Below are 11,912 nucleotides of genomic sequence, written 5' to 3' on the forward strand. Positions count from 1 at the left end.
ACTCTCTGAACAAATATGAGGAACAGATGTTCGTTTCTGACTGTAAATTACTGTTCTCCTGGGAAGAATTGAAGCTGGGTATGTGGCCCGTACAGCTTTACCTCCCAAAATATTTTTCGTGCACTTTCATAAAAGACATCTTTCAAATAGATTGTGTGTAATTTACAATCAAAATGAAGGTGTCATCCTCATATTTTTAACCTTGATGTTATTTTTCTTTCGTGTTGCCACAGATATGAAGGAGATTAATGTTTTTAGTGTTATTAAGGTGGTCCCCATTGGTCAAGGAAAAATATTTTCGCCCTTATGTCATGCTTCAGAGAGAAAGCAGCTAAGAGAAAAGAAAGACTGTAAAGAATACGGAGGGGTAAATATAATAGTGAGATTAAAGCAAAAAATAAAAATAAAAAAAGAAAGGTTTAAGACAGAAGGTAAAGTTAGAATGAAAAACATGTAGCGTTCATGCTCTCATTTACTAAAATGTTGCTTTTCAGAGTTAGTACCTGAATGTTTCTTGCTGTGAGGCGTTTTATTAAGACAAAAGAGAATAGATAACGTGGATAAAGGTGCGTCTGATGTTCTATCAGCTGTAAATCAATTCACCAATCACGCTTCACAAAGCTGTTATGTTTACAGTCACACCCAGGTAACTTTGGTGTTTTATAAGTCCCTCGGGGTTTCCCCGTGTGAATATGAAGTTAGAAAAGATATTGTTCCTGACAGATAATATCCTTGAATGCAAATCAAGTCTGGTTCACAGGATAACTGTTACTGCCTTTTCTGGTTGTGTTTCTGAGTCTGTTGAGAACTCATCCGCAGGGTATCCACAGTAGAAACTGAACTGAGCGGTGAAACATCGCTTGACGTTGTTACAGTTCAAGCAATAACTCAAATAAAATGTGGGAAGGAGACTGTAAATGTTTTGAAGATTTGATTTCTATTGCACATGATATGAATGTATTTATATTCTTTTAGATACTGGATTTGACTTAAATGATGCATTGGATTACGGGACTGAAAAAAATAAACCACCAAGGCAAGGAAGGACCAGACTCTTGAATACAGGTTAGTAACAACTGTTGTTGTTAAGCATTTTATTGTAGCCAAGAAGTTAAAAAATGGGGGGAAAGCAAGGTGTGTAGAAATACATGCAGTAAACACTTTAATTCTGACTAGATTAACAAGCTAACAACTAGTCCAGCCAGAGCCAGGATCAAAGTGGATTGCTGCTACCCTAAAACCACTTCAGTCTCAAATATTTCACAGTGGTTCATCCAGATTCTTTTATAAACCTTTACACCGTAGTCAGGTTTGAATTGTCAGATTATTTCTCCAGAAATATTAGAATATTCCTGCTTAAAGTGCTCAAGTTCAAGTATCTTTATTGACATTTGCATCACATGTGGTACAGGAGGTGGAAAGAAAGTGTGTACTCAAGGTCCAAATTACACCCAACAATAGCAAAAATACAACTTATAAGAAGAAACAGTATATAAGGATCTAAGATATACTCTAAGATGTATTCTAAACGAATGCTAGACAATACGCTAAAAGATCTAAGATATACACTAAAAACTAATGATGTAAAATAATACTGTATATGAAACAGCATCCCGAACATGAGTCTGTGGTGAGCAGATGGGTATGAATGAATACAGCAGCATGAGATAGTCAGCAGCATAAGATGAGCAACATGGATAATCAGCAGCATGGATATGTCACATATCACCTGTTAAAGTGGCGTTACAGTGATTGTTTTTTCTTACAGTGATTATTTTGGTTAGAGATTCATGAGTCTATCAGCCTCAGGGTAGAAGCTGTTCCTCAGTCTAGTGGTTCTACACTTAATGCTCCTCAACCTCCTGCCTGAGGGGAGCAGGGCAAAAAGTGTGTGTGCTGGGTGAGTGGAGTCCTTCATGATGCAGGTGGCCCTCTTCCTGCATTTGGAGGTGTAGATGTCTGTGATGGTGGGGAGGCTGACTCCAACAGTCTTCTGTGCAGCCTTCACCACTCTCTGCAGAGGTTTCTTTTCTGCAGCTGTGCAGCCTCCGTGCCACATGTTGATGTTTGAGCACAGGATGCTCTCCACTGCACACCTGTAGAAGGAGATTGCGAGGTTGACCTTGAAATTGTAGTTGCCTGCCATGGTTTTTCTTATTGCAAATGACCATAAAATTTAATGTAAATGGCAATTTATTGCAAAACTGACGACAATATGAAGATATTAATAGCTCTTGCATTAACTTTTGAAAATGGAGTTGATTTACGATGACAGAAATCCACTTTGGTCTTGACCCCTTCAACATTTAACTCGTTAGCCTTGTTCAATTTTTCCAAATTCAGGCTGTTGAAAAAAAAACGGTCTCAAACAGGTAAGATAATAACTGTTCATAAACTTTTCAGAAAAACTTGCTTCAAAGGCCTGAACCCTTAATCATGAGTCACAAAGCAGTTTGCCATCTGTTGAGGAACAAGGTGTTTTGTTTTGTGATTACTTCTCACTGCCCACGTGAAACCCGACTCCTGCTAATCGCTGGAGTCACGGCTTTGTTCTCTGAAAGTGCTCTTCCTCAACAGCTTGGTCAAGTTGAAGCAGGTTAGCAGCAGCAGTGATGTCAAGAGCAAATACAGACAAGCAACAAGGAAAAGGATAACAGGGTTGCTGGTGCACAGATCAGATGTCAGAGCAGAGATTACCATGCTGAGTTTATGGAGTCTGATATTTTATCACCATATATTAACAATGCATCGCTGTGAGGGTAAAGAAGTAACACTAGCTGATCGTGTTTCTCTGTTTGCGTGAGTCTACTTGGCTTGACATCTGTTTGCGAACTGCTAACTTAGCTTTACGTCAATATTTCACACTGTTAAAAGGAGATATTTAACGCTGGGATCTGGTTTCAAGTTAAAAATCGCAGCCAGGCTAAAAAGAAAAGCACACAAATAACTGTGTCAAGCATGAACTTGTGTTTCTCTGCCAAAACCTTGTAATGCCTCTAAAAAAATAAACTACCATAAAGAGATTAAAGTTAATCCCTCTCCCTTTTTTTCCCCTTCAACCTTCTTTGTTAAAATCTTTCCAGGTGATTATCAGCCCATTTGAGTAACGGTTTTTCTCTCTGTGCTGAAACTGTTTTATTTATTTTTTTTGCTTTCAGAATCTGTTATTGACAACTCAGAGAGAAGTAAGTATTGTTTGTGTCCACAAATCAAAAGATGCATTATTACAAATCATATCAAAACATTTCCCGTTCACATCCCAGTCAAATAGTGTGCTGTGCAGCGAGGCGAACTTGTTGGAGCACACAGGATATTACTGGCATGTCTTTATCGTAGCCAACAGGATACAAGAACCAGAACCAAAATATCTTCTGTCGTTTAAACTTTCTGATATGTCATGTTATACCTATTGGGATTACCTAGTGTCTATTGCTGCACTGATGCAGTTTGTATGAAAGGACCCTGTAGATAAAATGCCTCACACAATGATTTGCATAACTCCAAAGGTGCTTTTTGCATAAACTAATATGTTGTGAACTGCATAATTCAGTGTTATATGTTAATTTTGTTTGTGTTTTCCCTTTTCAATCGCAGACAATCCTTCATCCCAAGGTGAGTTATCATCTTCTGTTTTCTTTCTTTTTTTATTATTTGCTCTATTACCTCCCTCTTGCCCTACCCCAAACATACCTGCAGCGTAATATTCGTCCCACTGTTTTGTGTCCCTTAGCAGGTGTTTGTCCTACGTGACATTTCCAAAACCTTCGTTTAAGTTGTGCTTTGAGCATAATTGCGTAATTGCGGAAAATACTTTGGGGCTGAAGTACAAGAAGCTGTGAAAATGTTTAAACAATTGACCCAACCAGTGTCAAAGCCATTTAAATCTTTCATTATAAAAGAATAAAAAGACTAATAAAGATTTGGAGGCATTAAAGAGCTGTATACACACCTTTTTTCAGTGCCTATTTCTGTCACGTTCTTTTTCTTTGAGTTAGGCGCTCTGTGTTTGTGAACGTGTATGTTCATGCCCACGTGTACTTCCTTTTACTGACTCATGCTCTCGTTTCCTTCCACCTAATTTCATCGACTCAAACTTTTATTAATCCTCTGACTCATGCGTCTCCTTTTGTTTTTCCCACCTTTTCCTGTCTTTAGATTGACTTTAATTCTTTTTCAAGTGTGTGCTTTTGTGGCCGAAAGTCAACGACCTCCCCCTCCACCCCCCTTTCCTCCGCGTTTCACCTTTCACGTCGCCTCATCATGTCTTGCCTTTATTACTCTGCGTTGACTGAAACTCCTCCGAGCACATAAAGGGGCCTTGTTTTTAAGATGGAAATACAGCTGACCTTCAATCCGCTGTCGAGCAGCAATGCAGGGCACATTCCTTACATCTGATAGATGGTGTGTTAAATTGTAGTTACATAAGTTTGATCTTTATCTCTCATTGATATATGTATAGACTCTAAACAGCCTGTTTATGATATTTTTTTCTTGAGCAATTTAGCTGTATTTTGATCAGTGTCTTCACTGTCCATGTAATGATCATGAAAACCATTCAGACTGGTGTTGTCATGGTAACTCGGGTGCAGGCGCAGGAAGATTTCCTTGAATGCTTTTAAGAGCCTAAATTTGATGATAGACAAATGGAAAGGTACGAGATGCATCCTGCTCAAACACAAGCACACAGCAAGATGAGCACATTTGGTCTCATCGTCGCTGAAATGATGCAGATTCTGTAAACTGAAAAATTGCAATAATGGCACCAAACATAAAGTTCAATGTACTTTCTGATGAGAAAAAAAAAACAAAAAACACAGATCGTATTAACAGTGGAAATGTTCCATTTGAGATGTTTGGGTTTGCAAATGAACATTGCTCTATCACAATTTTCTTTTTTTTTTCCTACAGAAGGAAGCTCTAAACCTTTAGCAGGAGTCCTGTCTGCAATTGTTGTGTCTGCAGTTGGAGCCGTCATTGGGTACTTTGCCTATCAGAAGAAGAAACTGTGCTTCAAAAACAGAGAGGGTAATTATATAATGTGTGACTTAAAGCTAACACAGTAGTCCCTCGCTACTTCGTGGTTCATTTTTCACGGACTCGCTCTATCTCGGTTTTCAAAATAAGATTGGACATGACACGCAACTGGCTGACTGATGGATGAGCCGCATGATCGGCATGGAATTTTTATTTAAAATTAATTATTTTACATTATTGTTCACCTGCTGCACCTGTGTGCAGCCCCACACTGCAGGATAAACTTCCCCCTGCAGCTCCTCTTCCATCCTCCTTCCTCCTCTGTCGATCTCTGTGCAGAGCGGAGAAGTGGGCGTGGCCGAGAGCGCAGAGTGCAGCTGTGGCAGAGAGCTGAGATCATGACATGCTGTGCTCTTTTAGAGCATTTAGAGTTTAGAAACATTGTTTAGAATATTGCAAAAGTGTGAGAAAGGTTTAAAACACCTTTATATATATTTATATATATATATACATATATATATATATTATATATATATATATATATATTATATATATATATTATATATATATATATTTTTTTTTAACTATAGAATTTAATGAACAGATGACCTAAGTTCAAGATTATTTACTTTTTTTTCCTAAACACATATTTAAAAACACTGAATGAACTATAAGGTGTCAGTTTGACCAACGAACTGCATTTACGTATACACGGCTTTTTGACAGCCCATTTAGGACACTTTTACACAATAAGTCTCATCCATCTTCACACATACACTTATTAACAGAGTGTATGGGTTGTATGGGGTTCAGTGTCATTGCCCATCATCAATTCAAGAGGAGCAGGGACTGAGCCGCCAACCATCCGCTCTGCAGACAATCTTCCTCCCGTTGACACATTCACATTAGCAAAAGCCTCTTCTTCAATTCGTCTTGTTGGTTTAGGTAAATCAGATTAACATCAGTCCACATCTGAACTGTGCTTCTTTAAGAGACAATGTTCTGGAAATTAGCCTCCCTCGAATCAGAGCTGACCTTCTGCCTTAATCTAATCAGCCACAGTCTTTTGCTCTTTTTCTGCAAACATGTTCAAGTAAAAATTGGGTTTATTTTGTAAATGAAACAGCAAAAAATATTTCAAGGTCATTTGTCAACAGAAAGCACAGACTCAGCTTTATGTCTCGATACGTTTAAGCCAGAACAGTCAGCTCACACAGAACTGCTATTTCAGCAAACGTTGAATTTACAGTCAACATGGGCTACAGGCCATTCAGCTTTAACTACGTGCATCAAAAAGCAGCTTCAAAATGTGAATATTTAGATTATTTGTTTTAATGTTTACTTTAGATATCGTAAGCAAGCTTAATTTTGTAAAAAATCCAGGAACACATCTAGATGCAAATTAAAAGGACTATAACAGACTAAATGAATTTGAACAGAAATCAATGATAAGGAGGTAAATCTGGGAGAAATCTGCCATTCTCGGAATCCCCCATCAGATATTTGATTCAAAGCCAGTAAAGCCGTGTGATTCCATGACTAGAAAACCCATTAAAAAAAAAAAATCCCCTTTTTGTCTCATGGTCACTGGAACATGCTTTTTATTAAAGGAGGAATTAAATTATAAAACGAAATGTGTTTAAAATTCAGCCCTGCAGCGTGATGCCTTTTTGCCTTCTTGCTTTGTGCTATTTATTCTTTTTTTTTTCTAACTTCTTTTTGTTCTTCCTCTTTATCAGTGGCAGATCCAGAGGCCGGGCACAAACCAGATAAAGTAGACGTAGCAGAGGCTCAGTCCGATCCACAGGGTATGACGCAGACACACAACAACACACACCAAAAGTGCTTTACGCTCCTAACATTTGATCTGTTTTCTTCTTTCTTCTCCTCAGTCCTTAGCAACTTACTGAACTCCTCCCAGCAATGATCATCTGACTGAACCAGCTGCAGTCAAGCAAAGTGGCAATCTCACTGTTAGGCTCAGTCCCGAAGAGCCGAATTACTGTGAGGCCCGAGAGTTCGGCTGTGTGTTTCTGTCTGTGTGTGTTTTGGTCTACTGTATATGAGTGTGGGTCTTTGTATGGATGAATGGTGCGCTCAATCTTAAATGTGCACACAACTGGGGTAAAAGAAGCAGTTAGATAAAGATGAAATATATTTGAATTCAAGGAGCTTCTTATTGTTCCAACATAGGAAGCTGATAAAATGATCAGTCCAATTTTATTTTAATCAAAGTTACAATCAAAGAGATTAAATCTCATGAAAAGTGTAACCTTAAAATGGCTTAAATATTATTTTTGTTAATAATATTATTATCTGTATGACTACATTCTGTTTCACAGTAATAGAGTGATGAGTGTTCGTACTGAATTATCATGAGTGAATTATTTTATTTCTATTTTAGCCAATTCTAACATTTATTAAGACAAACACTCAGAAAATCCTCTGTTTAAAGTAGTATTTTAAGCAAAAATAAAAAAAAATAAAATAAAAAATAGCTTTTTACCATTGTTGTCTCTTGTAAAAGTGTAGAATAAAAGGATAAATGGCATGGATTATTACTACTGTAATTTGAATCCTAATTTTCTGTCGATGCTCTGAAATGTCACCGTGTCGGTTTGGAGGATGACATGTGTCTGTTATTTTTCTTACCGTATAGGGGCTTTAAAATCTTGTTAACTCCATCTTAGCCAATAAAATAAATCACCTGTTGATAAAATATTTTAGTGACCATTTAAAACGCATCTCAGACCAACTTTATTTGACTCTGAGGACATGCAAGCACTAACCTTTTGTTTTATTTTATTAATGTTCTAAACTTACTGAACCAGATCCCATCACTGTAAATGAATGGCTGGTCACCTAACACGGACAAATTCACAAGAAGTGATGTAGAAATGTGTTGTTCTAATGTAATATGTGTTTAGATGTGATGCAGTATTTTCTTTGCTATAGTGCCTTTCACTGTCACAGCCTGGCTTGGTCAACGTAAAGACGCACAGGGAACATTTCTGGGACCTTAATGTGAAAACAAGAAAACACCGTGGTGAATGTAAGCATACTGATTGGAAAACAGACAGTGAATATTGTTTAAAATCGTGAATAACTCACAAATATATGGCTATCAGACCTGTGTTATTATCGTCAGCAGGCCAGTTTTAGTTTGTGTTTTATTCCAAACCGTGTAAAACCTCCCTTCAATGTGTGTCTCTTCATTCGAGCAAGTCAGTAGCTGTCAGTATTTTTGTACCATTCATGTACAAACACCACTCACTTGTGATTTTTATATAGATATTCTTACCATTTTAGCAGTGGTGCCTATTAGCCGACACTGATGGTCTCGAGTCGACTCGTTTCGCCATGTTGTTTCTGTGAATGTTGTGAAATTTCTCAGAAGAAGCTACGTTACTGCCTCTTTTTCTCGTCGTCGTTGTAGTTTTGTTCTTTTCTACCACTGTAGCACAAATTCACTTCTGAATGTCTTTCTGTTGCCTTGAAGTTTTGTACCTTCCCTAATCCTTTTTGAACTTTAAAATGTGGTAGCGCAAGTTGCGCCGCAGTTCACGAGGTGCGTTCGCTGTAAAAACACTTTATTAGCAGCAATACAGGACATAGACTGTTGCTAACAGCCTAGCCTCGAGCTGACAATAGTCTGTGATGTCACTTTCGTTTGCGATAGAAACTGTGAGCTTCTCTTCCAGCTGCCATCTTTTCTTCCAACCTGTGATAGACAGTAGACAAATTTCTCTTGAAATGCTGAAGCAAGTTGGATAACGTGTCTGGCACGGAGCACAAAAACACAAATTACCCGTGAAATAACAGTGCAAGCTTTGTGAAAGAGCCACTGACGCCTTCAAAAAAGGAAGTTTTTGTTTAGATGCAGCACACTCCACTGAGTGCTAAACGATTCAGTCACAAACTGTCAAATCCTGCAGAGCACATTCAGATAGTGTAAGGGGGAAAAACATCAATTCTACCACCTTAAAAAATAAAATACGAGCACTGCTTTTCTTATAAACCACTACACTTCTTCCCAAGCCGTCCCTGTAAAACAGAATATTGGAGCACAGCAAGCAAAACTCGAATGTAAACCTGGTCCGGAAGTGCACTTCCCAAAATCCTGCAAAAAAAGGGCATCAAACATGACCAGTGCTGCCTTATTATTTATAATCGCTTGAATATTCCTGGGAGGAGAACTTAGACAAGTGTCATCATGGTAAAAGAAAACCGTAAGGCGAAAAGAGATGTTTTGTAAGGACATTTTCAATTGGAGAAGCACTTTCCTACCCTGTACACATGTTGATTTATTAAACACATTTAGACTAGTGTAATTTAAGATACCATGTTTATATGATGTGTAGGAACTGTCTTCATTACTGTCATCTGGCACTTGTGCTTTTCTGGAGTTGTGTAAATAATGTTTGACAAGACAATTAAACTGTTTTTGTGGGAGCTGTCTGTATGGTTGGTATTTTATTTATATCTATTTTTTTTCAATTTGCTATCATTTTATCATTTTGGTCAGTGAGTTAGATGAACTCTAAATCAAAAATGTCTCAACAACCATTTAAGATTTCAAAATAATTGTAAATTTTTAAAAATTTCAAGGAAGCAATTAGATAACACCTAAATTCATCAAAAACACGTATTGTGGCTTGATGTATCATATATTTGTATTTACATAATTTTACAGTTTGGTTTATAAATATTTGGACACTGAAATAACAAGAGTTAATCTGGACCATCAATAAATTACCATTTAGGTGTTTGGTCAACAATTTATCAATCAAATGACACAAGAAAAAAGTCAATAAATAAATGAACTCAGTGTCATGATTTTCTGACCAAAACATAACTTTTTTTTTTTTTTAATAGACTGGACAAATACATCAACTTGTATTGCATCTTATATTTATTGATTGTTTTAGTTGTTTTCAATAGAACATTGATTTTCTTTTCAATAGCTTCCTTGTCAGGTAACCCGGTGACCTAGAATTATTGCAAAATTGTTTTTACTTTGTTGGAAATGGTTACAAATGCGAATAGTTAATTTATTTAATCACAATCTTTTTTTTTCTTCATTTTGAACATATGAAACACAAAGAACAGATTAAGAAAAACCCTCCCACACCAGATCAGTCACATACATACATAAATTAATTAAAATGAATTAAATAGACACTGTCATGTTTTCCACATCCAAAATAAAAGGCTGCTACATGTCCCAAAATCTTTTAACAGAACTATTCAGGGTATATCTTGTTTTTTTCTAGATTAATATGATACATTCAGGTCTCTCTTGTAAATGAGTACCCAAGGCTCAATGGGACTAATGGAACTTTAATAAATAAAGGTCGAATGAATACATCACCTCTTTTATCCATTGTACATATTTGTTGGGGGGCGGGGATCCTTCCAATTGCACAAAACCAATCTTCTGGCCAGAAGAGAGCCAAAAGCAATCACATCCTTCTCGTACTTGCTGAAGGACGTATCCAAGATGTAGCCCCAAACAGTGAGATGAGAGGTGATGGGTGAACAGTTTTGCTACATATCCCAGAGAAGGTGTCAAAAATAGATCCCCAAAAGGTCTGCAGTTTGTGGACAGGTCCATAATGTATGCAGGAGCGTAGCTGGAGTTTGTTTACAATAGCTATGTTTACATGCGCAGACTTCTTTGACCGGATTGAAATGTGTTCTGTTTGAATAATTCAAATGTATTGTTTACATGGGCACAATCTGTTCATGATGAGCATTTACATGCAGCGGGCTTTGTTCTGAACAGCAGTACTGACATGCGCAGAGTGGTAAACTCTCCTTAAAAAAAACACCGAAGAAGAAGTTCTACTTCCGGGTGAACGTAAACAAACCTGAGCACCCAAAATGGACCCGCGACAGGTTTTAATGATGGTGGAGACGTTGCTGCACTCCCTGACTGATCTACAGGTAATACAGATCATTTTGAGCTCTTTCAAAGTTTCTAGTAGAAATGTTGTGTCGCTCACCGACCAGTTTTACTTCCCTGACATGCTAATATTATTAGCATTAGCCAGGCGGAAATGGCAAAGTCGCACATGTGCAGTCAGGTCAGTTTTTCACCATCAGATTAAAAACGAACAGATCAAGCGTTTACATGCGCACCGATCGGGTTGTGGATCGGCGTAAACCACCCGTTTCGTTCTGATCACAAATTATAACGGATCGCGCTGAATACACAAAAAATAACCCGAACGGAGCGTTTACATGACACACTTTTATTCCGACCGGCCATTTGATCCGGTTACTTATGTCCATGTAAACATACCCAATGATTACATACGGGGTCCAGGTTGGCATTGATCTTGGACAACCAGTCTTTGGACCAGTGCAGCCTGTGCACTACCTTGAATTGAATTACACCATGTATCAGGCAGATTGAGGATGAGTAAATGTTTTTAATGATCTTTCTCCAGATTGTCTGATATGGATTCCTCCAAGTCAAAAGTTCATTTTGAAATTCAATATTGTTCACACTCCTATTTTGATTACAGTAATCCCTCTCTACCTCGCAGCTCGTTTTTTTGCAAACTCATTCTATCGTGGTTTTTCAAAGTAAGATTGGACATGACACACAATGGCTGGTTGATTGATGAGCCCCATGATCGGCATGGATTTTTAAATTTTAAATAAATTATTTTAAATGATTTAGCACCTGTGTGCATCCCACTACTGTGGGAGAAGCTTCCTCCTGCAGATGATCAGCTGATCTCCATGCAGAGTGTAGAAGTGGGCGTGGCCAAGAGTGCAGCCCGAGGCAGAGAGCTGAAATCATGACATGCTGTGCTCTTTTAGAGCGTTTAGAGTTTAGAAACATTGTTTAGAATATTGCAAGAGTGTTGAAAGGGTTTAAAACACACACACACACACACACACACACACACACACACACACACACACAC

General features: G+C 37.8%; 1 protein-coding gene across 1 annotated transcript in view; it reads left to right on the forward strand.

Annotated features, from left to right (window-relative positions):
- Positions 1-7,203, forward strand: part of si:ch211-39i22.1 (cell surface glycoprotein 1) — a 23,121-nt gene extending 15,918 nt beyond the window's left edge. Inside the window, exons 7-12 of the mRNA XM_037686382.1 lie at positions 976-1,065; positions 3,159-3,185; positions 3,595-3,612; positions 4,909-5,025; positions 6,714-6,782; positions 6,867-7,203. Coding sequence (XP_037542310.1) covers positions 976-1,065; positions 3,159-3,185; positions 3,595-3,612; positions 4,909-5,025; positions 6,714-6,782; positions 6,867-6,901 — 356 coding nt within the window. The 3' untranslated portion in view covers positions 6,902-7,203. The remainder of the gene's footprint in view (positions 1-975; positions 1,066-3,158; positions 3,186-3,594; positions 3,613-4,908; positions 5,026-6,713; positions 6,783-6,866) is intronic.
- Positions 7,204-11,912: the final 4,709 nt, after the last annotated feature.

The sequence above is a fragment of the Nematolebias whitei genome, chromosome 13 (assembly GCF_014905685.2).
Source record: "Nematolebias whitei isolate Nwh7 chromosome 13, NemWhi1, whole genome shotgun sequence".
NCBI lineage: Eukaryota > Metazoa > Chordata > Actinopteri > Cyprinodontiformes > Rivulidae > Nematolebias > Nematolebias whitei.